The sequence below is a fragment of the Pholcus phalangioides genome, unplaced genomic scaffold (genome assembly GCF_987345545.1).
Source record: "Pholcus phalangioides strain wild (caught in Gottingen) unplaced genomic scaffold, Ppha-v1.0 ptg000018l_1, whole genome shotgun sequence".
Taxonomy (NCBI): Eukaryota; Metazoa; Arthropoda; class Arachnida; order Araneae; family Pholcidae; genus Pholcus; species Pholcus phalangioides.
The window spans coordinates 9614111-9640818 of record NW_028301611.1 but is presented as its reverse complement, the minus strand read 5'-3'; the positions used below and the strand labels follow the sequence as shown (position 1 = coordinate 9640818).

The 26708-nt window shown below is 35.3% G+C and overlaps 1 protein-coding gene across 1 annotated transcript; it reads right to left on the bottom strand.

Moving 5' to 3' along the window:
- Window positions 1-902: 902 nt before the first annotated feature.
- On the bottom strand, window positions 903-26708 carry LOC149071682 (lipid transport auxiliary protein 1-like). Its single transcript, XM_089247819.1, has 8 exons — window positions 26447-26708; window positions 21441-21572; window positions 18842-18943; window positions 12903-13020; window positions 9916-9969; window positions 4886-5049; window positions 4655-4713; window positions 903-1469 (listed from the first exon to the last, which is right to left on the bottom strand). Exons 2-8 carry the CDS (start codon window positions 21495-21497, stop codon window positions 1295-1297), a joined length of 729 nt encoding a protein of 242 aa, XP_089103945.1. The 5' UTR covers window positions 21498-21572; window positions 26447-26708; the 3' UTR covers window positions 903-1294.

Below are 26708 nucleotides of genomic sequence, written 5' to 3'. Positions count from 1 at the left end.
AAAAATTTGTGAGAATAAATTTTTCGCAAACCATATTCAGTATACTAATTCCTTTAATTTTAAAATCATTTCCAGATTTATGAGACACCCTATATTAGAACAATGGACAGTTTCTTGCACCAAGTAGGTGTGAACGATGAGTGAGGAGGGGAAAAGTGGGAGTAAGGTCACACTGTGACCATGCATCTTGTGTATTACAAAACAAAACAATTATTTTCCATATTGTTTTTAGCTATTGGGAGACGAGGCAATCACCTCCTTTGCCCCCACCCTAGGGATCTTACCCAACACCAAAAAGTAATAACAAACAATTTTGATCTGTAACATAAGAATATTACAAAACAATAAGAGCAATAAAAATGTATAGCACTTTTCTACCAACCATGTACAGTCAGTAAAGATCACAAGTGAGATTATACATAAAAATGTCTGATTATATGTTTATGATAGATATTGTGCATGGCAATAAACTATTTTGAAACTGAACACTTCCACTGCTCACGTCTTGTATATAAATCAATAAAAAAAAGAAACTTGTACATATGTGATATTGCTCTACAAAGAGCGAGCATACCTAGTATGTGTAATTGAAAAAATCCTTTCATTTCTTTTAGTGGTAACATCTATAAATATGCACTAAACTGAATGATTACTGGAATATTATTCATCAAATGAATGTTACTATGGTTGATTGTTTTATGTAGATAATGAATAAAGATTTAGCGAACCTTTCCCAGATTGTTGTGCATTTCATTTATTTTTAAAATTTTCATATTCTTGTGCTTCATGAGTGAAGAAATGCTGGATGAACATGACTGATACTCAATAATATAAATTCAACAAGATTTACTCAGGAGTGCTTGCATGGTGTCTCTCGATCCAAGTAAGGAAAAAAAGCCAAGTAAAAGAATTTTCAACATTTATTTCCACAACACTGAATAAAAAAAATTCAAACATCCATTTACCATATACACAGTCAAGTGCAACATGGGTAGGGTGGGAGGTAAATACGATAAATCTCCATAAACATTTCTAAACATGTGCGAAAGCTGGAACATGTATATTTACTCAATTAAAATCTGATAACACACACGAATACATAAATATCAAAAATATACATGTATGTTATACTTTGTATCATACAACTACACACACACATCAGTATTGCATAACATTCATAGAGGTAAAAAAAATTGATGGTCGTGAAAAGAAAAAAAATTCTTTCTCCGATTAAGTATCAAAATAACACAGTAGTGAGTGTATATATTTTCTTTTTTGTAAATAAAGTAATACTTCAAACTTCCGTTTCAACTGACGAACATGACTGCTTGAATTTGCTAGAACTGGCACCGAAAGAAACACTTTTCTTCAGAAGCGAACTAATTTCACTGCAATCTTTTGGCACATGGGATTTTTGGCAACTTCTGTGATCCACTTCTTCATCAGGAAGTGTTCTGCTCTCTGCAACGCTGTAAACACATAATTAAAAAAATAGAACATTTTGGTATAAACTTGCATCAAGAGAAGCCAAATTTATTTTATAGTCAAAATCATTAGCACAGAACATCGCCAACTAGGTAACATAGTGATGAGGCCAGTCTTTTTTTTCCTTCTCTATGAAAGATGATTTTGACATTAAAATGTGGAAGTACAGTGATTTCCTACAATAAAGCAGCAACTCATGTAGATGTGAAAGTGAATTTTTAGCTCTTGTGACTGATCGAAAGCCGTGACCTATTTTTTTCAATGGTTTGGCCTTTAAAAATGCTCATAAAAATTTACCAGAATCCCTTAATGTATTTCTTTCTAATTCAGTTGGAAAAATGAAACTTTTATTCCATAACAACGTCTAATATAATGCATTAACCAGCATACCGTGAAACTTTGGGGATACCCGCAATGTTCTCTCTCATTTTTTTAAGGTCAGACCTGTTTTTTTCTGTGTGCAACAAGCCATTTTGTCATATACACTAAAGAAAGTCGTCCACTGGAAACTACTACAGATGAAATCAAGTTGTGCATATGCGGCAAGGCCACTATAGTGGTCTTGTGCATACATGACTTATTTTCCCTCTACTTAGTAACTTCCAGTGAAAGACCGGCCTAATGGTGATTTCAAGATTTTCTTTTTACATGTGTGCAGCTCAAAGCGGACATTGGATGCCAACTTCAGAGTCGCCCATTATTGGCATGATGGAAAAAGTGAGATTCAATAAGGATCAAGAAATACAAATTCAAACCACCAATATCAATTTATATCAAATACTGAATAAATAAGCAAGTAAAACAATAGTTTTTCACTATACCAAAAGTTTTGCCCAAGATTTTGATAGCAATAATAAAAATTGGGTATTTGTTTAGTGCCCTATTTTATTTATCATCAAACTTTTGCAAAATGCAGATATATTTTGTACATTTTACTGTCTGTTCAGAGATCAACAAAATATAATGTATCGTTTGTAAAAAAACATCATGTTATTCCAGGAAGTTCGTTCATTTTTTGCTCCTCTTATTTCAATCTAAAGCCAATATTTACACACATAATCAAGGGAATACCAAAATGTTTCACAATCTACTTGTGTCCATCTAACATGTGTAATTTATAAGACATGAATATGCAGTCAGACCTGCTTATAACAAACACGGATATTGCAATTTTCACACAAAACAAAGTTTTTTCATTTTCCCTGAGTTTCACATTGCTTATCTATGCTCACAAAACCAATACAGATGTAACAAAGCTCTTAGATAATGAATATTTTTGCTGTTTTTCAGACTTTGCTATAAGTGGGTCTTATCCTAGGGGCAGGGGTTCTCAAACTGTGTGGCACGGCACGCTGGTGCGCCTCCAACCTTTGTCAGGGGTGCCGCGCCGCAGTGACCCTGACAAAGGTTTTTTGAACATATTCTTTGTTAAAGAGCTCTGGGGAGCTGGCAGAGCTCGCGCATAAGCATTGAATAGGGAAAAAGGGCGCTACGAGTGAAAAAAGTTTGATAACCCCCTGTCATAGGGTCCTTACCCTTAGGATGCTAATTCACATGCTAATGAATTGTTGGGGCCAGTCACACAGATTTACAGGAGTAGCATTGCTGAATATCATCACAGGGGACTGGAAGCTTGCTAATATGGTCCTGATATTTAAAAAGGGTAGTAAGAGAAGCTATGTCCAATTATCGTCCAGTGAGCTTGACATGCTCACTCAAAAATTTTGGAAATTATCATCAAAAGGTAATTGGTGAAGTGGATACACGAGAATAATGTATTGTTGGAAAATCGGTATGGGTTCAAGAAGGGGAAGTCATGTGTTACCAACCTCCTTTGCTTCTATGATCACGTGACTAAGGCTTTAGGTAAGGGCAAAAATGTTGATGACGTTTATACTGATTTCCAGAAGGCATTCAATTGGGTCCAACATGGTAAACTCTAGATGCGTTTACACAAGATTGGGGTAACTTACTGAATTGGATAGAATCATGGTTAATAGATAGGTCACAACAGGTCATGGTGAACAGGAAATTCTCTGATTAGACAAGTGTCACAAGCAAAGTACCTGAAGGAAGTGTCTTTGGCCTCATACTTTTTTCACTTTCTCTCAATAAACTTGATCAGGATATCGACGGGATTGACACCAAATTTGCAGATGATATGAAGCTAATAGGGGTAGTTGGGAATCCAAGCAATAGGGAACTGCTCCAGATGAACTTGAATATGACCTTTAGTGTTGATAAGTGCATGGTTACTCATTTTTGTTCGAACACCCCATGTTTCACTTATGAGTTGAATGGTATTATTTTCCTGGATGCAACTAGGGTCACAAATTTAAATTAAATTCTCATTGACGAGCGGCTTAGGTTTTCTGAACATTGTTCAGCAGTGGTCAAAAAATGAAATAGAATGCTTGGTTCATTCTTAAAAATGTCTCTTCGCGTTCTCCTGAAGTCATTCTTAGACTTTTCCGAGGCTCAGTTCGTCCTGGACTGGAGTATGTGGTAAGGTTTTGGAAACCATACCTACAGAAGGATATAGACTTGGTTGATGATGTGCAGAGAAGAGCTACCCATGTCCTTGTTGCCACACTGGGCTTGAGTTATAAGAGGAAACTTCATTTTTTGCATATGTTTACACTGTAAGAAGTCTGGGGATATAATCGAAGAGTTCAAAATTTTTAACAGGATAGATAAGATGGACCATGAGTTATTAATACACCGTCAATCAACTTTGTACCATTCATCAATTGTTTTGAAAAGAGGGACAATTCCAAGTTGTGGTGTCGCAGGGAGTTTTTTAGGGTAGTAAATTCTAACACAACTGACACATTGAAAAAGAAATACAATAAATATATTGGAGTAAATCGAGAAGCTATCCATTCTTACATAAGATAACCATAATTTTTTTTTATGGACAATGTATTATATTTTATCATGCATATATAGTTTTAGTTTATATAATTGCACTTTTAATTGGGTCTCTGTATTTTATAAATATATGACAACCATATTTGTTATGAGCACCTTTTTCCAGCCACCTTGTTAGGCAGTTTGCCTTGCATTTAAAACTTTCTCCCCTTTGGCTATTCTTCTTCTTGGCTATTATTTATCACACATTGCAGTAATTGCTTTTTTTTTAAAGAATCTATATTGGATGTAGACTTACCAATTCTCTATGTCAGACAAAAGCTCTGTGAATTTCTTGTACTCAGAGAAAGAAAATTCCTGTGAAGTTATAGAAAAAAATTATGAATACTTTTTCAACTTGGCAATGTAATTTCTCAATCAGAACTATTAAAAACTTAAAATAAATGCAAGTTAAAAAATTAGCAATTACTATTAATTAATGGAAGAAAATGCATTCTCTATCAATGGAGGAAAAAAAAACATATTTCACCTCAGGTAAGTACCGTGCGTGTTCATATAAATTGAGAAAATCCTTTAATATGGCATCATCTAATGAGGTTAGCACAGCCTTTTGGTGTAGCATTGTGTAATATGCATTGACATCTTCACCAGGTATCCGTTTCTTTATACCAAATTTTGAAGCAACAAATTGGTCTTAAAATAAAGCAAGGATTAAGAATTGGTAAGACATGATGGAAAATGTGTTGAATGAATAAAAGCATAAAAGAAAACTCTTTTTCACAAGGTATTTTAAAACGAATGCAATAAACTATAATGACGACAGAACATATCTAAAAACAGTCAATTAAGGCAAAGAATGTGAATTTGAATTACAATAGAAAAGACAGTAGAAGGCTTCTGAAGAGTTTGAAGGAAAACCTCACTTCACGGGAAGCAAATATCATATTTTTCTTGATGAATTCGCTGCAGGATTTGCCTCAACCATCCACGGAAGCAGGACGTTTCAGCATTATTGACCCAGGCTTGTTTTTTTTCAGCGAATCATGAAATCTCGCTAACAACACTAAAAAAACACTATATTTCAGTGGCAGCTCATGGTCGGATATTTTGGAGGGTTCAGATTTCCAAAAATATACCGCCATCTATCGGTGATGATATGTAGTCAAGTACATGCAGGGCCATAACTAGGATTTTTGCCGTCCAAGGCAAACATGATTCCCCCCTCCCCCACAATTTAAAATCTAATAATTTTGGTGTTCTTTGTTTTCTCCTAAAACTTGCTGCCCCCTAAATTTTTTCCATCTGGGGCAATCGCCCTCTCTGCCCCCTCTAGTTTCGGCCCTGAGTACATGTACTATTTACAATTAGTAAAGTATTGCACTGCATTAAAAACTTTTATTTTTGTTTATCAAATTATTTTTCACATTATATGTACATCTGTACAGTACAAAAATAATAACGCTCTAGCAACATAACATTTACGTAAATAGTTTGCACCGTGAGCTTAAGCGATGCCTTAGCAACGTTGAAAATCATCATTTAAGTTTAGCAGTTGCTATCGGCAATAGTTTTTGCACATATTGTGTGAAAATTCATTCTATTTTTCCAATATCAGGAATCTATGCCCAGCCAAAATTTGGGCCCATTTTCCAAACCCTTCACAAAATTCCGGATCTGAAAAATGGACCCTTCACAAAATAAATATTAATGAAACCACAAATTTGAAATTTCACTTCTTTTGTGTGGATTAACTACATTATAACACTTTCTGCAAAATTACATATTTTTCCCAAAATTAATGACCCTTTTCATAAAAATAAGGGAAATTTTCATAAAAACTGGACCCTACAAAAAAGTCTGGACAGACGCCTGAATATTATACTCTAATTTAAAAGGTGTATAAATTTCTATGATAAAGTTATAAAATATATATATTTTTATTCAAATATATTCTTAGGAGATACACCAAATTTAAAAGGTAATAGATGGAAGCATGAGTATTCACGGAACTTTTTTTTGCGTGCCTAAAATGAGTATAATAACCTTGTACTAACCATCCCCCTTTCTCCTTCCTCTGGCTTTTATACTACCAAAGGGTATCTCATATGGCGCGTGACGGAGAGCGGTCAGACGAAAGAAGAATGCAGAGCGCTCTCTATGGGAAGCGTTGCCGAACCTTGATCATATGACTCGTATTTTACGGGACTTCTTTTTTTCATCAATGCTTCCAAAAATTTTTCTTTTCTAATTTATAAAAATTCATTTTAAAATTAAAAAAAAAGAAATTCAATGGTATTAAGTTGGTATGAAATCCATTTAAAGAATTAAATTAATGACATAATTTTCGGGAGTGTGCGTGCCTATGCACCTCCTTCACGAGCTGCCCCTGCTATATTTCTATTCCAATATCCAACAAAATAAACAAGGTAGGGCTATTGCATTTCTCCATCCACACACACCGAATGCTTCGAATTCTTTTCATGAAGCCATCTCAAGGGCACTGTGAACATGATTTCTAATAAAACAGACTTTGATCCTAACATCACTGAAGAGTGAGAGAACGTGTCTGAGACAGTGTTATCAAAAAATCTCTCTTGTAGGGTAATTTTACTCATGCCTAAAATTTTAAATTTTAAGGGGGTATTTCTGTACAAAGGGGGTATTTTTTTGTCAGTGAAAAATAATTAAACTAAAAAAAAAAACTGAAATTTGAAGGAATATTTTCACTCCTCAACAAAATTAGGTGGGGTAAAACTGAATTTTGATGTGTAAATCCCACATTTAAATGTGCATTGGCAAACACTGGGCGAAGGCCCTTTGCCACAACAACAGTGAGGAAAACTCATCCATGGATTAGAGCTCCAGAATAGGAATTCCACCACAGCTTCCATTTTTGGTTTTTCCCTTTGGTGGCCCAAAGAAACTACTTTGGATTCGAATTACTTCAAGCTTCGGATACTAGTCATCCACACCATCAAAAGATGAAGCATCCAGTTTCAGAATAAGCTCACTAACTAGAGACAGCATAACTGAAAGCAAGGTCTCTCCCACAGAATGGCCAGCAAATGATGTTTTTCTGCCATCCCACCAATTCAGAAAGGAACAACACTTAAGGACATCGGCACTAAAGTTGATATCATTAATGTTTCTAATTGTCTGTTAGAACCCCTCCCCCTGTACTGCAATGCTTGGGGCCTTAACGTTTCACATTTGACCACACAATATCTCTAACAGAAAATGTTCACTTAAGTGTGTTCGATCACTCCTTAAACTTGTTGCATTAGTTTTGGATGCAATCTGTATGGATTTAATTCTTTCAATATAGATGTTGTAGGTTAATTGAAAAATCTGGCTCATTGCAAAGAGCCTGGATGAAACCAGGCTGTTTAAACAAACAACTGCAAATTTTAAAGGTTGTGTGAGTTAATTACTGTAAACCTACAAAATATCGGCCTTCATGACAAAAAGAGAGGGTTCATTCTTGAGTAGGGAGGAATAAGGGGAAACAAGGGCGTAGCGAGGGGAGGGGACTTGGGGGTCTGGTCCCCCCACCACGAAATGTGAGAAAATGACCGAAAAAAGGGAAAAAGATGGCCAAATCCATTGTTCTGTCACTTTGGTCCCCCCCACCCGAACGAAATTTCTGGCTACGCCCCTGAGGGGAAAGAAAAACATCCTCAAGGGTTGCTGCTGGAAAATTTTGAATTTCCCTCCCCCCATTTCTACCAACTGAAGAATGAATCCTCTCTTTACATGATGAAGATCATACAAGGTCAGAGGTCATCTTTCCGTTGTCCCACTATAGTAGTAATATTACAACTACTTAACCGTACACATGTGCCTCGTATACATTCCTACTATAGTAGTACTGCAGTGCAATCGTGCGGGTACCGTAGTGGATGAGAATCCAGGTCTAAGCCCTGGTGCTTGTTGTTGTTGGTACAATAACCAACACAGTGGTGGTTGGCTGAAATTGTTTGTCTCTGGTTTCCCAATTTCGAGGCACAAATATGACCCGATCTCCCCATTATCACCAAAACATTATCATAAGTCAACAAAATCACTAATTGTTACTAAAATTGTTGACAAATTATGTGTATGGAAAATGAAGGGCCACCCAAAATTGCAGCGAGTCAAAATTTAGCTCGGGAAAAAAAAACCACTGAATATGATAAACGTGTTACTTGAATACTTATATTTACAGTAACAGTAATTAGTGCCAGAGTGGCACAGTGGTAAGATGCTTTGTTCTCTACTATGAAGATTACCACCAAGGTCCACAGGTTCGAATCCAGGCAAAGGACACCAGAAACAAGTTCTTTACCCACTGATCCTGGGGCGACTAACGATAGATGGTACCTTCATTTCCCACCCAACTCTACTGGTTGGAAATTTCTGTATAGCATTATAAGACCAGAGTTGGCGTGCAGTAAAGTAGTAGTAGTAATAATTATAATTTATAAAAGTTATCTACATTCATAATTTTAGTAAATATCAAACTTGTAGAAAAGAAACTCGGAACGACCAAAATTATAGGAATGTCACATAAAAAATACAAGATATTCCTTTATGATATGTATTTAATTTTGTTCCTGCATTTATATGACCTGTATTTTATGGAACATATGGCCACTCTACTCATGCTGTAATTCAGGCATCTTCAATGCCGCTGCTCACGAGCACCATGGTGCTTCCTGAAGGACCAAGAGTGCTCAATGCTTGTGTCCAATGTGATGCTCATGAGTCATTGGTCATAGTGACAGACTCGCATCGCGAGGACCAGGGTTCAAACCCCACCGTCGCCATAGTGGTGGTCGGCTGATGTTGGTTTTCTGTGGTTCCCAACAACTTCAAGGCGTGAATGCGAGCCGATCTCCCTGTCAAAAAGTCTCGCCACAGAGAGCAACAGACCTACAAACAGCACAAATGTAATTCAATCATAACACATCACTCACTTCCCTTCTGAAATATAGATGGCACCACTAAAAAATCAAACACAACACTACATATGCACTCAGACTGTTAGGTACACACAGTTACACCTCCGGCACAACTTACTAGGTAGTAAATCGCCCATAAATGGTGATAGACCTGAGTTGTGCTCAGTTTGAAAGAACGAAAAAAAGTGATGCTCATGAGCACCTGATCAACGTTCCAATTAAACACTTCGTACAAATTGCATTCATGGATTGAAATTATCCTAATTCCATGCGTTCATATTTCAACCTTGCCGTAAAGGTGCTCTTCTTTTGGTGATGGTTAAAGGCAGTGCTCGCAACTAGAAAAAAGTTGAAGACCTCTGCTGTAAGTGGTCTGTCAAATTGTTTTTAGACATTTTACTGGTCCTTCAGTTCAAAAAAACTGAGAGAAACACTGTTTCAATCCATTAGATTTTTTTTAAATAACCACAGATGATACAAAGGAAATACTAAAGAATGTGTGAATTGAAATTTCTAAAGAATTATCCAAAACACTGCAGAAAAAGAGCTAATTTTTTTTTTTGATCAATTAAAAATTCATACTTTGAGGAATGAAAACTGGTGAAAATGATATACAGACCTAAATTTCTCATTTCCTGAATGACCTTCATCCTGTAGAGGTGAGTGGGATTCACTAAAAAAAAATATCAAAATAATGAAAGGGGGAAAAAGGAAATCTATATTTCGTGTCATAATATGTACGTTAAAGAAAATCAGATAAAGATGGTAACAAAAACTGTCTTAATTAAAAAAATAAGACTTCATTTATAATAAAATAAAAATTATTACAGAGTACTGAAATGGTCTAAATATTTTTGACTGATTTTTTTGCAAAAATGTTTGAGACAAACTCACGTATTACTCTGGCACAATGGCATGCTACAGGTTTGAGCTACTCCTGCTCTGGGGTCTCTTATGCCCATGTGTGTAGTCAAAAATATTTTACATCTCTCCTTTCTCCAATAACTCAGAAATATTAAAAATATATATAGGGCATTCCAAAACTTAACTGTGAAAATTAGAGGGTCGATGGTACATGGGTAAATCCCTCCTTCACTTTCTGGAATAAAGCTGTATTTTTTTATCCATATTTTCAATTCTTTATAGGTTTTCATGAATTTTACCAAAAACTAGAGCCAAATTTTTTCATCTTTTTCTGAACCCACATAAATTTATAGTTCTCTTCTTTCTGTTTCATTTTTTTTCCCTTCAGGACCTTGACTTCAGTTGCCATGTCTGTCATGCCATTCAGTTGAACTGAATGACATGAACTGAATGCAGATGTTTAATCTACATAAGGCCTTTATAATCCTTTACAAATATTTTATTAATTTTTTAATGAATATTTTTCATGTACTGATCAGTAACATTGTTTCATCTAGGTGCTAATTTACGAATGGCATGCACATCCAGTTTCCTCCTTGCTGCCATAACCTGACCCCATCTAATCTGTTATCACCACAAAGTCTGTCAATCGCTACAGTATCCAGTTGTCCCGATAAATATATTGTTACATTTTTGTACGTTTGTAATTTTTCTTCTTTTGACTTAATAATAAAGTGTTCCATGCTCTGCAATGAAGTTGAGCTGGAAGAGATCTAAGGAAAAAGATAAGTCTGGTGGCAGAGTTCTGGCATCCATTCATTCATGCTGCCATAGCCATTCTGAAGTTGTTTAACTGATAGCATGATTTGAAATTCTCACAAACATGTATAGTCCCTGTAAGGCTTTGTGCACATCATGCATAAGCAAATTTCGAGTTTTGTAGATTTAGGGCCAACGTGAGTCAAAGTAAAACATACTACCTAACTTAAATGACATTTCAATTTCAAATTTATTTTACAATTTGTGTGAATACATGTTATATGATACTATTGGCAACCAAGGAGACGAAATATCCCATATTGGTTGTTACAATGAATAGGTTTATAAAATATAGTTCAGTGAAATTATTTTCAGATATATGATGGGAAAAAAAACAATACAAAAAGAAAGATAGTGGTTACGAACAAAAATAGTATAACTAACAGAAAATAAATAAATATATTAAAGATAAATAATAAAGAATATTCTCATGCAACAGTGGAGGTGCTATAAAAATTACATATGAATAATATCAACATGAGTTCTTAATTGACCCCAAATACACAAAAGAAAAAAAATATATGAATAACATGTTAATGATATACATAGTAAATATGTAGCCAGCACATGAATTTTTACAGGATTATGGAAGGTGATTCAAAGATATGATTTAATTAAGCGTAATGTTAGAGGATGTAATCAGAAATGGGACTCAATGTTAATGAGTTCAAGCAGGTAAAGTTTGAGGCGTTTTTTAAAGGAAGTAAATGCAGTAGTGTCAGTGATTTCTCTGGGTAGATTATTATAGAATTTCGGAATCAGAAAGCAAAAGTGCTTTTTAAGAATATTTTTATGAACTAATGGCAGTGAGTAGATGACATTTAAACAAGCAGAAGTACGTGATACGTTAAGAGGTAAGGAGTATTGGTGTTATTTTATTATTAATAAGGATTTATAAAAGTATAGGTAACGTACTGGGAGAATTCTTAATCGATGAAATTGATCAAATAGAGGGGTTGTGGCGTATGCAAATTAGCGTGCTGTGACGTGTACATCTGGTGCTGTCTAGTTATAGTTGGTCATATATCTTGGAAAAACTCCCATTAAATGTTTAAATATGCATAATATGATGTACATTCATATATATACATGGTATGTAGATAAATTTTATTTTCTATGAATTCTCCAATCAGAGTCACAACTTAGGGGCAGAAAAGTGGCGAGTCTTTATAAACTTTCTAAAATATTTTTTTAAATAAAGTGAAAAACACCTATATAACTATACTCATGGGACCAGATAAACACATTGTTATATAGATGTTATTGTTATAGATGGAATATGTTAACACTATGAAAAGTGCAACCGGAACAGAGAGTAATATTTATTATAGGCTCTCATGATTATAGAGGGTATTGCTGTATGGGATTTTTACTGTATTCTGGTTTTCTATTGTTGATACAATTTGGACATGAAGACTATCTGGGTCAATAAATATAATCATTTCAACCAAGATAAAAAAAATGTTTTGGTAGATGGTCAACACAGAAAATTACAAAGAAAACTGTAACAGGAGACAAATTTAAATTTGACACATTCAATAGAATATGAAACTTAGCATTCCTTAAGTAAAATTTAAAAAAATAATAATTTGGAGAAAAAGAGTCTCTCAGGGTAAGATGTCTATCATGAATTTGAGTATTGACTAGAGGTTACACTAACACCAGCAATTGCATCATCAGAGGAAATGTTGGATGAAACTGATTGAAATTAATAAGGCAAAATCAAAACTATTCTTGCCAGTTTTGACTAGTCAAATCATGGAAATGTGCTATGATTGGACCAGCTTAGATTGAGTTGATTTGGCTAGCTGGAATTGACATTCTTATGAATTGGACAATGAGCCATGAAAACTTAAAAAAAAAAAATAAATACATATAATCATTCAACTTTTTTATTTATGAAAAATAAATGGCAGAACTTACGATTTTCGCAAATACTATCATCAGAGAAAAGCTCATCATGTTCTGGAGTCAACATACAAGGTTCACATTGAATAGATGCTGCTCTTTTCAAGCGCCTTTCTATCTCTAACATCAGTTTCTGTTTCAAGGAAAAAATTAATTTGTAAAATCGGTTTAAGAAAATCTTGTCCCAATAAAATTTGAAGAATACAGACAGAAATATCTTAAACTGATTTTATAGTTTGACAGATCTTTTCCTTCATCCATCATATGTCTTATCTGTCTTACGACCAGGCGCGGATCCAGGGTGATGTGTTGGGGGGGGCGATTTTTCACAATGAAGATGTCGATCGGTGAGACCCAACCTAGTGTCCGCAGGTGCCAAACGTACTTAAAATAAAAAAACTAATAAAAAATTAATTAAGAATTAAAATTATTTAAAACTTTCAATTAATTTTCATTTAAAAAATTAATTAAAATTAACATTAAAATTAATTACGATTACATTTTAATTGAAAATAAAAATTAATTAAAAATTGAAGGCAGTTAAAAATTAAATCTAAATTAAAATTTATATTTATAAAAATTATATTTTTTCAATATGCAGCATACTTATTTAAAAACTTATTTAAAGTTTGAGGTGCAGACTGAATAATGTGTGTTATATTTATAAACATTGTAAGGAATTCTGATGCACATTACCAGTTAAAAATGTTTTTTTATTAACAGTATCATGAGCAATTGTACAAATAAATAAACACTTTGCAGATGAAAAGAGAGCAGAATATGAAAAGCGTATGAAGAATTGGTATTTTAAAATGTTCCTAGAATACTATTTCTTCCTCCTTCGCTTGATAAAAATTAAAAATTAAGGCTCACAGTTAACCGGACAAAACAATGCGCACAAATAAAAATTCATCCGAATGTATTCGATAAATGCTTTTTTTCCAGCTTTTCAAGTCAAAGTAGAGAGATACTTTCCGTTTAAATTTAATTTTTTTGATCCCTGTGAAAGTATTAAACGTTTCTCTTTGTGACGTTATGATAACAATTAGTCAAATTAATATGAATAAAATAAGGATCTCGGTCAACCAGAGGAAATGAATTCTAAGCTAACTCGGATACAAGAAACCTCGTTTAAGAGAGACGATCCTTGAACATTTGAAGGAAAAAAAAATTATCTAAAGCCCTGACCATGGCCTCGACATCCTAGAGCGGGCCCCTAGGCTAAAGCCTCTAGTGGGCCCCCAGACCAGACTTTTCACGGGCCCCTTTATAGTTAATTTATAGCTTAAAAAAACAAAAAAAATGATGAGAATCGTCCCCGGCCCTGTCAGCTCCACCCTTGGGAGCATGAACTTTACGCACAACAGCAAAGTAGTTATCAAATAAATAGGTAGGCTACTACGCGCACACCGACAGCCCCCTTACCCGTAACGAGTCGCACTGAGCTTGCGAAAAATTCTTGTGACCGCTCAAACTTTAAATGACTTCATGGCTTCAGATAAAAAGCTGAACCTATGCGGCGCAGCTTTTGTCCTCTCATATGTAGGGTCCGTGATAAGGCAGTTTCGGTTTCAGTACAGCACAGGGTAGATGTTTTCCCTGTTCAGATTTTGAATGCCGGTGATGGGATCGGCCAAATGAGCTTTGTTTACATCAGTGATTCCAGGTGAGCCCTCTGTGGTCTGTCTCGTTCGATAGAGAATTCTATCTATTTGCCGGCAGATCCATGTGGGGCCCTCAACTGGCTCTGCTTGTCTCGTACTAATTCATATCAGCTCAGTACTCCCCACTCGGCACTGGACCCGACCAAAGGGACTTTGTTTCCATCCATGGGGTCCCTAAGGTGGTCCCTCTTGTTTCGCTCAATACCTTGTTTAGTATTTACTCATGATCTGCTTGGCGTATGCACTGAAAAGGTTCGGAACCGCTGCTGGAAACTCAAGCATCCAAAGCCGAGCTACACTCACTCCAGCAACTTTTCGTGTTCACGTATACGCTTCGAGGACTTGGCGATTGATGTAAAGAACATTAAGCAGTCTTCTTTCAGTTACTCACGTTCCAGACAGTTAATTTTTCTTTCTGTGAACAATTTTATAGCACACCAAACTTGTATCCCTTCTTAAAATGAAAATAAGTACTACACACAATAAAACACCCATTTATGACATGTCTGTATTTACAAATAATACCTTTAACTTCCTCATTTATCACTTATAATTTTCAAACGAGACGATAAAATTTAAAAAATCACAAATTTCCAGCTTTCTATACCCGATTTATGAAAATATTTTGCGTCTGAAACCCATTTTTGTCTTCAAATAAAGTTTCCCATCCTACTACGTATAGAGTCAGACTTTCAATAATCCCTCCAGTAATCCGGTGTTTTTAGGCCGGTTTTCTCCGAGCATAGAAGAGGAAAACAGTGCGCACATGTTTATGAGCAGAAGTTTGTTATTTAAATGGACTTTTTCAATCAATCTGCAGTAATTCGGCGATTTCGTTAACCCAGTACACCCTGGTGTGATATGTGCCAGATTAGCGAGAGTCTACTGTACTAATAATTCATATCTCTATTAGTTCTAGAAAAATTGAATTCCATCAGCCTTTTTTTTTTTTTGCTGGTAATTTTTCAGTTTTTCCCCTCAATTTTTTTTTTTGCAACACTGATTTTAACCATCCTCATGCCCCGTTACTGAAGACAATGTCCTATTTACAGAACTAAATGGGCTATAGCCCAGGGCGGCAAGTTCAGAAGGTCGGCAAATTTGAGGATTGAGTGGCCAAGAAAATTAGCAAAATGGGAGAAGGGCGGTGAAATTTTTATAACTGTCAAATAAACCCACCTCTTCCCAGACAGCAAGTGACCGTGTCAGTGAGTGACCTAGAGAGTTTGCAAGCACGTGAATGAGCAAAAGCGTGACTTAGAGAGGGAGTAATGAATGATCAAATGAGTGACATAAAGAGTGAGGGACCAGTTCAGTGAGTGGCCTAGAGTCAGCCGTCAGAAGCGTATACTGGGCCCTCGGAAAAAGTAATTTTTCTGAGCCCCCTACCTGGCGAGACACGTTTACTTTTAAAATTTTAAACCAGAGGTCCCTCTGCATTTGAGGCCCCCGCCCGCGGGGAATGCGTTAAGACGGTATTGTCTAGAGCGCGTGTAAGTAACGAAACAATTACCAAAACCAGCGTCAAACACGTGTGTGGCCAAACAGGGTGCAAACATGTAAATGACTAAAAGGTCCGTCCCACGAGAGTTTGCTAGGGGACGCTGGGTAAGATAATTAAAGTTAATAAAAGTCTTTGTCGGACATAAACCGCAAAAATAACAGCCGGCGTGAAGTAAACCGTGCTTGTTCGGTCATTCACAAAGGAAGACGCTCGTTCCTCTGCCTTTGTATTGAAAGCCTTAAAAATTATTGCTTCCCCGAGGCCCGAGACGACCGCGGATCCTGACAAAGACTTTTATTATCTTTAACTTTAATTATCTTATCCAGCGTCACCTAGCAAACTCTCGTGGGACGGACCTTTAAAAGAGTGACTTTAATACAGGTGTACTTGCACGAGTGGGGGGAGGGCTATAACATGGGATGGAAAATTCGTGGATAGAGTAGTCGAGAAAATTAGACTAGAGTGGAAGGGCGGTGAAATTTGAATAGCCTTCAAATCGGCAAAACCGTAAATGCGCTTCTGACTGAACATCAAAATTACTCTCAATCTCCTAACCTGAATCTCTGGTTCGGTTTCAAATAAACAACTCATAAAGGATGAAAACTTTAATTTGGAACCACCTTAGCACGAGTTTCAGAGAATTACTAATCAGGAAATATAAAATCTTGGAAACACAAATACACGAAATACTAAATGGTAAATCTTGCTTATTCGAATAGGACGTCAAGATAAAATATGAAAATGTTTTTAAATATGAAAATATAGCATTGAAAAGTTATTGAAACAAGTATAGACTGTTTTCGATAACAAGAAATAATTGACGCATATTTCAATAAAATATGTGGGTGATATTTGTCTGCATAATTAAGAAAAATTTAAGAGTAAAAAAACTTCCTAATGAAATTCTAATATTGCGCAATTTAAAATAATAAATTTCTTATTCGATTTTGTGCAGACTATATGGTTGTCAAAACCCTATTCAAAAACAGTTTTTCGCCACAGATACGTTAAATAGCAAACGCTTACTTTCATGAAAATTGAAATGATTTTCATTATTATTTAATTATGATTATCAAGTGCACAATATTAATTTTCAGATTTTTTGTCTGAAAAGATGGTGGTTAAATTTAATTCCCGCAGAACATCCGACTCCACACAATCAATTTTATATAGTGGATTCCACTTATAACGTTCCTCAAGGCCGAAACATGGGAAGAGGAGGTAGGTTTGGTGCCCCGGGCGCTGGACCGGAGGGGGGGGGGGGCGTGAATTTCAACATTTTACCTGCCCTTTAACATTACAAGGGACACCAAGATGCTGACCAAGCATCTGGTTGCGGCACTGCTCTTAGAACCTTTTCCCGCTTAGTGCGATTCATTTTCGTGGTTCCATCTTCAACTAATGCTCACACCATAGAGATGCTTTAAACGGGAAATATTAATATTTCCCGTTTAAAGCGTTTTTCCGCTTAAAACGATTTTATGGCGGTTTTTGGAAAAGCATTGTACGCGCGATCCACTTATAATGTTTAATCCAGGTACTTATTTCAAATTACAAAGGCTTTAATTATTAGATGGGGCAGAGGCCTATATTTTCATAGATATTATAGAGAAACTATGTGTGTTCAAATGCTCACCTTCTGGCGCAGGTCTTTTGAGCTACGTTTTCGAGGAGGGGGGGGGGGCTTTGCTGAGATTTTTCATACTTTTAGACCCCACTATAGTGAATTTGTAGAGTGAAAATCAAAAAATGATAAGAATCGTCCTGAGCCCTGTTAGCCTCACCCTGTGGGGGAACCCCCCGTTAATGTCATTATCAGTGAATCCATAAGCGAATGCAGCTTCATTCTCTGGGAAAACCCCAGATGTGCTACAAAAAGTAATAGAATTAATTTTCTTAACATCCATTTATTTTAAAATTTTTAAATTTTTGCTTACTGAAAACAGTTTTTTTCGAAGACATGGTCATTTTTTGATTCACGTCAAGCTTGCGGGTTTCAGGACTGAATTTAAAAAAAAAGAGATAACAAAGGCTAGAAAACGATGATTCATCTTATTGGATGACTTGTGCTTTATTGCGCGTTACCAAGAAAACTGAAGGGTGTACATTTTTTTGCCTCTCTACACGAGCCCTTAGGCGCTAGGGGGTAAGCGAAAAGGCAGCGTGACAGCCGAATCGTATGGAATCCCTGTAGAACCTTGGTGGGAATACAATTGACCCTCCTCCGGCTATGACTTCTTTATTTTTTCGACCTTACCAGCAGAAGAAATCTCAAGGTGAAACTTGGGGAACAAATTTTAGGGAAAGGAACTTTGAGAAAAAAAGGAAATTAATTTAAAAAATTAAGGATTAATAAAGAAAAAAAGTGAGGTAACTGGAGTTATGTTTGCTTGAAGGCTCTTGGGAGGGGCGATCGCCCCTTCACCTATTGTTTAAAGGCTCTTGGGGGGGGGGCGATCGCCCCCATCGCCCCCCCCCCCCTGGATCCGCCACTGCTTACGACATCCAACATCACTCCACTTGTACTGTCAGTCTTTCCAGGTATCCAAAGATTCCACTGTATAACGTTCACTATCGCTGTTTTATATACATGTTTTCTGGACAGAGTAAGATTTATTTAAAAGATTTAATTGATTTTTTATTCTGAACCAAAAAATGAAATGGGGGAGGTTTATACCTGAACATAGTTGAAATTTCATGATTCTGATGGCTGAAATGCTTCTCGGTGCACAAATTTTAATGAAACATTCAATGAAAACATGAGAGAAAAAAAAATTCTCACTCACTCGAGTAGCATCACCTCCAACTGGTGCATGAGGTCCACCTCTGGATTTTAATGTGAATCTTGCAATTTGTCTTTTGGCAAAAATGAACAGCAATATAAAAGTCTATAAAAAAAATTTATGAAAAATATTTGGAGTGAAATAATAAAAACAATTTAACATGAGAAAGGAAAAAGTCTAACATTTGTTTGCATTAACTGTTGCTCATCATACCTGTGGAAAAATAAAATACAAAAAATTAATAAATAAAATCCTGCAAATTTTCACCATATTCATAGTAAACTTGATATCACATCATTTATCGATTTTGTATGAAATTATATAGTAATATAACATGTTTTTCAATTAGTGCATATTCAAGAACACTTCATGTATAACCAAGATCAAATTGAGAAACCAAACACCATGTGATACTGCATCACCAGAAGTGGCTTTCTTCATTAAGGGTTAGTAAAAGCATTATTAACTTAAGGTAATCAATTTCCCTTGTTAATAAAAGCATTTTTCACTCACAATAAAAATTATTTATCTCCAACGTAATTTGAAACACAACAAACTTCCTTGTTATATAAACAGGAATTGATGCTTTTGACCCACGTCTAGTCTGTTATGAAGTTTAAAATTCATATTGGGAACCTCCCAGTGACATTGTTACAGGGATGCGTAAATCCCAGGTGCCATGTCATCTACGAAATCACTATTGGTGCGTAAAATTTTCTATATTTGATTGATAAATTAAAGTCTAAGAATCATACAACTTTTTTTTTTTTTTGATTTCATGTAAGTGTACATTCCAATATCGAAAGTGGTTATAGTCCTGGAAAAGTAGAAAAAATTTATTTCGATAATTTTCATGAAAATGGCCTAAATTGTGTCCCGAGCAGTTTACGTTTAATATATCTAGAATAATTTTTCCCCCGAGATTTTCCATTTATATTCTTCTTTCTGACAAGCCGCCACTCTATTTATAATTTTTTCATCAATAGATTTTAAAGATTTGCTTGAACAAATTTTCTTTTGTTAAGGAAATGTCCTTCTCCTGGCTGTCCGCAGCCCATTCTTCAAATTTTAAAATAACTTTATAATCTTAAAATAAAAATATATTCTCATTTCAATAAGAATATTTTTAGGACCAGTATACATTCATATTTAATCTTTTTCATAATTTTAAATATTTTTTTACCAATAGTTTATCACCAAATGAAAATTTTCCCCTGTCTTTTTTTTCATTTGTGACATTTGGAAAACATTGGTTCAAGTCCCAGCACCAGTTGCCACCTACCAAATTTTGTGATGGAAAGGTTAAGAAGAATGTAGCTATCACTTGAACATACTTTTAAATCAATTAGAATTGCAAATTAATTTATAAATTAAATTTATTTAGGAAAAAAAGAGGTGAGTTGAGTGTCTTTATTAAATATCCTTCTTCAGACTACTTTTTTTGTGAGAAATATATATTTGAAAATCATTAACTCATGTTTTAGTTTAGACACTTCTATTATTTCTGAAAAACATGTTTTAAACATGTAACCAACATGGCATTAGGCAACCAGAAGGAAGGTTTGATCATAAGTTAGGGGGGGGGGGAAGTAAAACAAATCCAAATTACTTGGTCTTTTGGTGATATAGCCATACAGCAATTTACTGTCAATCGAGAGTCGGAAATGATAAGTGACATTTATTGGTGGCCATTCCAGGTTCGGTAGGGAAAAAGAAGGTGTTATCTATGTTTTTTCCACGGGGTCGTTCCCATAGACACGAAGGTAGCATTCATAGTGGTACACAATCACTTACCATGTGGGTACTAAAACACATAGGCTACTGACTTTTAAAAATTAGGCCTATAACAAAAGTATTATTATCCTCTGTCCCCTAATGCTAGTGGGTCCATACGTTATGAGATTGCTTTGGTGCTTGCGACTCAAGAAGTCAAAGAATAGGTACTTGGTTGAAGCATTATTCAAGGAACAAAAAACCAGAAAATGTAATGGTCAAGGCTGTCTTTGTAAATATAGGTGGTGGGCAAAATCGGCTCTCATGGCCAGTGAGTTTGAGAGTGTTTTCGAAAGAGGAAAAGGTCATTATGGTATCCATGCCATGTGTGTTGTAGGCAATGTTACATTTCTGATGTAATTTTTATTTTGTGTAAATAAATTACATTTTAAACAGTCGTGCCTAAAAAACTAAATAAAGAAAGTGGAAAAGTAGTGCTTGCCAATCTTTTTGATGTCGTGGACCTCCCTGTGGTGGCAGTCAATGTAGACCTCAAGGGTTGGGTTGACAGGGCTCCAACCTCGGAACGATTCTTATGTTGTTATTCTTATCATGTTTTTTTGCACTATAAATTCACAATCGCGCGTGTCAATTTAGATCACTACTCCCCATGAAATCCCAAATGTATTGTTTTTTGTAAATTTGCGTGTATCCTAAAAAATTATGAAAACTGCAATTTCACAGCAGAAAATGGGTCATTCATGCAATGGTAGTAGTAAATGAAAATGATTGAGCAGCCCCCCACCCTCTATAAAGTATTCATGGACCTATGTATAAATTTTACTATGAAATAAATTTGTTTCGATAAGTAAGCAAAAAGCACCCTCACCAGAATGCCGAACGCTATACAAATGATTATGGCAATTCCAGACAGTTGATCAGCCATCAGCTCAGTATAATGCTGCTAAAACTAGTGGTCTTACAATCAACGAAACCTGTTGTCTCCATTGTCTCAAGAAACCTGTATCGGATGAAAATAAGAATATTACGCTCACACGATCATGTATTCACCCACAAAATAACTATAAGTGTCATTTGCAACAGTTTATTTTTGGTGGGAATTTTCAACAGAGCAGTTGTTTGCATTGTATAGAATGTTGTTGGTTAGGTATATCGCCAAAAATGGAGCTAGCTAGAATGATGCTGTAAATTACCAAATTATCGTTACATTACGACTCATGAATTTTTCTCTCTTTTGTCAATGTTCCCAATCAGCACAAATTTTATTACAATGTGCATTTAAAAAAAATGTGAAGGCCAGGTCCAGAATAATTGCATAGCAACATGCCGAAAAAGAACAGAAAATGAAATTAGATTAGTTGCTCAGCATGACATGAATAAAGTAGCAAATTCCTCTGATGTACAGTTATTTCTGTGGATATTGTTCTTCTTAGCATGGTACACAATGTTACGTGGTTTGCAGTCAAAATTTCCAGTGCAGAGGTGACTGAGCCTCTCCTTTAAGCCAGCTTATGTCTGGTTCAGCATGCCGCTATGCAGTTATGTGAACCCGGCTTGACAAATCTCAGATGCAGGGTTGCCTAAAAAATTTATATACACAGTGATTCATGTAGAACTGGGCCCCCACAAAATGAAGCACATGGGTCATTTCCCAAAAAAGTATAAATTCCACATTTTTAAAATGAAAAATTCAAAGTTGAATTTTCAAAATAAAATTAATCTCAAATTATAGCCGATATGACTCAAAGTTTATTATTTCATAAATATTTTTCACTTTTATTTTGTAACAATATTTTATTTATTTTCTGGGTTTTATGACTTCAGTCATGGATTTTGTCCACTCTGTTATGAAAACAAATATCGCTGTAAAAAAATAATAATTATTATTTCTGCTGTTTTTATCTCTCAAAATAATGAAATCAGCTTATTTCTTATACATACGCTGAAAAAAAAACATTAAAAAAAATTTGACTTTTTTTTTCTGTCATTTTGATGGTTTTTTATTATTTTTTCGAAATAGCACATGGAAAAGTTTATTTTTTTACACATATTTAACTACTTAAAATAAAACTTATTTATGATCAACAATGGATTGGTAATTTTTAATTTCATATCTTAGTCTGAAGTGTTCTTTAATTTTTTTGCCCGCGAACTGTAAAAATGCTTCCCGTAATGGAGTGGACATAATTGTAATACAACAGAAATGCTTAACTGAAAATATATGTCTCAAATATTCTAAATAGGCTATGCAAATACACTTTTATTTTCTAAAAAAATTATATACGAAACATGGTAGGTGATCCAGAGACTCCTCTATAACCTTTGAAAAACGTCTATCCCATGAGGAAATGTAAAACATAAAATGCAAAATGTATCATCAAATAACAACCTTTACTCATACTTTAATGCCCCCTTATGACAGATTTCCCCGGATCTGTGCCTCCTGGCAGTAATTTTGACGATCTGTACCACTTTACTTTCGTATTTAACTGAAAAAATAACATGATGGAGAATGACAGGGGCGTAGCCAGAAATTTTGTTCTGGGTGGGGGGGGGGGGGAACCACTTTCATTTCAGAGGGACCAAAGTGATAGAACAATAGATTTGGCCATCTTTTTCCCTTTTTTCGGTCACTTTCTCGCATTTCGGAGGGATCAGACACCCCCCCCCCCCCCCCGCGCTACGCCCTTGGAGAATGTGGTAAAGGGTTTAAGTCGAATAGATAACTTATTAAATTTAACTTAAAACTTCAAAATTACTCACAATTACTTCAAAATTTATCTCTTAACTAAGAAAACTTTAAATCATAGTTTCCATTCTGTTGCATTGCTTGAGTTTTTGTAAAATGTAACAGTGGAAAAATTAACTTAAATTATTATTTTCATTATAAATTTAAATGATTAATGAAAACCCTTATCATATTTTGGAGCATATCTCCATGTATTTATTATCACTTGATGTTGATATAGAATTATAGATGAAAAATTTCTTAATTATTTATGATAATGACGTGACAGAGTGGACATTTGACAGTGAAAAATAAAAAAAGTTGGTCACACGTTAGAAGTGAACCTTTCAATGAGTTCAAAAGTGTTATCAGATTTAATCTGGTATAAAAATATACTTCCCAAATAACCATAACAAAGTGGACATTTTAAAACGGAAGGAAATTTGGGACACAAAAAAAAATGTTTTTCCATGAGAAATTTTTTTTTTCAAAATTTTATTGTGTTTTATTCATCTATATAGCACAGATTGATTATTATTAAAGTTCCCGTACTCTTAAGTAATTTTTCTCAAAACTGCTTATCCAAATGTGTGTGTGTGCAACCGAATTTTTAAGATATTTTAATGAGACCATGGGAGCGAGATTCATGAAATTAAAAAAATTTGGCTGCACTCGGATAAGCAATTTTTGATAGAAAACTACTCAGAGTGCGGGAACTTTAATTATAATCACCCTGTATAGAAAACACGTGATTCCAAGTTTGTCACAAAAAAAATTTGAGAGAGAGATTCACACCGCCTCCTTGTTCAACACTTTTTTTTTCAAGCTGAGACATCAAGATCTTGAGGTTTTGCTACAAACAGAATGATTTAAAAAAAAAATTAGATACTTATCTGAAACAAATTAAGAAATACCACATGACAGAGAATTAAATGAAGAAGAAAAAAATAAAAATTACTACCAGAACGCTCTGAAATTTTGTAAAGAAAGTATAAAGTCTCGGACAGGGGTGGCTCTCGAACATACCTGTCACCCAGGTGAGAAGCCTTATACACCACCCCTAAAGGCAACCCAGGTGAGAAGCCTTATACACCACCCCTAAAGGCAACCCTGGTGGGAGACTGACAGGGCTTCAGCCTAGGGAACCCTCGAGATAAACCTGATTTTTTTATTTTTTCAGAAGAAACCCACACTCCAATGTTAACCGTGCAAAATGGTCGCGACTATACGTCCTGCCTTTTGAAACAGACTTTTCTGCTTTTTCATCCAGAAATATTTTATCGTTCTTAATCATGCCAGATAACCTAATCCTCAAAACAGCACCTATTTTGGTGAACCATTATATCACTTATCCTGTAAAGATGATATATAACGAAGTAAATTTTAGTAAGAAATTTATTTCAAAGTTGTTTCTGATACTCCACAGACAGTACAGGTAAGAAGCAAAGTTTTTCCACTGCTTTCACACATACCACTGTTCTGTAAAATACACTAGGTGAGTGCACGCTTACCCCCCCTTTTTTTATAGAGTACTCTTGGGCCATGTGATCCATTGCGACTATGCAGGGTGCCATTCAGGGGGGGAGGGTGCTGCATCTGACGTGAATAGGTGGAAAAAAATGTCATTGGGGGGGGGGGGGCCCTCACAAAAGTCATCACAAAGGGGAGAGGCCCTCACAAAATTGAGACCTGGTTGAAATTTTTGAAAAAATGCCAGGTAGGGCCTCGGAAAAATCACTTGGCCCAGAGCCTATGATATTCTTAAGATAACATTGATCTAGCCTGGGGCTATGGGATAATTTTCATTTTTTATGCTATACATTAACTGTGGAAGGGTCCCCTAAAAAATCTGGCTTGGGAGCCTGCAAAATATTTTAGCCTAGGGGCCCGGACACAGAATGTAGAGGCTGTGGGGAAGGGGGAATAGACAGGAGGCACGATAAATAAGTCCCAGAGGAAGAGATTTTGTCTTGCGCAGCCTCGACAGATCACATCCTTAGTACCAGGTCCTGTCTATTCCCTCAAGTTTTTGTCATCTCCATTGCAGAAGATACACGTAATGTCATGGGGCTAGTTTTAACTTCAGCCTACGCTTCCGCCCGGGTGCACCACACCCCTTGCACTCTCGCCTAAGCTGCCTCTGATCTCGGAGAAATGATTTGTACACTTTTTTCGGAATCTCGATCCCTTATTTAGTTTGGGAATATTATTTTTGTCGTTATGTTTTTTATCAGAATTTTTCCATTTTAACAGCCATAGTATTACCCCCTTTTTTTAGAATTTTTTTTTCTTTGGCAAAAAAGACACATCGTCAAAAGGGAATTATTATTAAACTGTTATACAGCTATTCAAAATTGATTTTTTTTTTATAGATTGCCTGTATTTATCGTATATGTTTATGAACATTTTTCAGCCATCTCGATGGGCAGTATGCAAATCTGTTTTTGTATGTACAGTCAAACCTCAATATAGTGAACTCTCATTTACAGTGAACTTTTTCAGTGATCCCAACTGAACATCTATTTAACTAACTTCAATGTTTCAACAAACTTGGATATAGTGAACCTTGGCTTATAGTGAAATTTTTATTGGGGCCGCAGACAGTTTACTATAACTATCCGAAGTTTCTCAATTTAAATATCGGGGTGTCATAAACTTGACTGATCTCTCTCTCTCTCTCTCTGTTGGAATAATCATATCGACATGTTTCCAATAGACTTGACCACCCCCAAAAAATTAAAACCTATTGTTGCCTCTACAGGCTGTTTTAAATTCAGTTTTTTTCCCAATACCATAGTTGAATGGAACAAGCTTCCCTTTACTATTGTTAACTCTCCCACGACCTCTGATTTCTTGTCAAATGTTACAAAGCATATGTGTACAAATCAACCGCGTCCTCTTGTATAATCCTCGGACCAACAATATTGCATAAATAAATAAATAACGAGGTTCGACTGTATTTACATTTTGTTTGTATTTATATTACGGCTCATGGGATTACATTACAATGGAGAGCTTGGTTTTTTTTTTTCTTATTGTTTTAATGTCAATGCAATGACAAAAAATCGATTGGCAATCACTAAAACAACGCATACCCAGCAGTATTGTTTGAAAGAAATATATACATGGTAGTTATTCTTACTTACCGATTATAAATTTCGAGACTTTCGCTGCTTCCAATTATCAAACTCGAGTATGAATAAATTGATCAGCATGTTTATCGGTCATCCAATTTCTCGCATTAGGACGAAAATGAGAGAATTCCGGCGAAAATTGAAAAGGAGTAATCAAAACATGGAACCATCGCAATGCATCTTAAAAAAAACTAAGTGTAGTCTTTTAAAAACAAAAAAACTAAAAAAAGCTTAAGCTTGTTATATATAAACAACTTCTGGGACAGGTCGAGTC

Excerpts from the sequence above, each read along its gene's own strand:
- LOC149071682 (XM_089247819.1), bottom strand. The coding sequence starts at position 21,497 with ATGGCTGATCAACTGTCTGGAATTGCCATAATCATTTGTATAGCGTTC. Across the intron at positions 13,021-18,841 it reads TTGGAGGTGATGCTACTCGA|AAACTGATGTTAGAGATAGA; the intron begins GTGAGTGAGAAT and ends TCCTTGAAACAG. Across the intron at positions 4,714-4,885 it reads ACGCACGGTACTTACCTGAG|GAATTTTCTTTCTCTGAGTA; the intron begins GTGAAATATGTT and ends ATAACTTCACAG.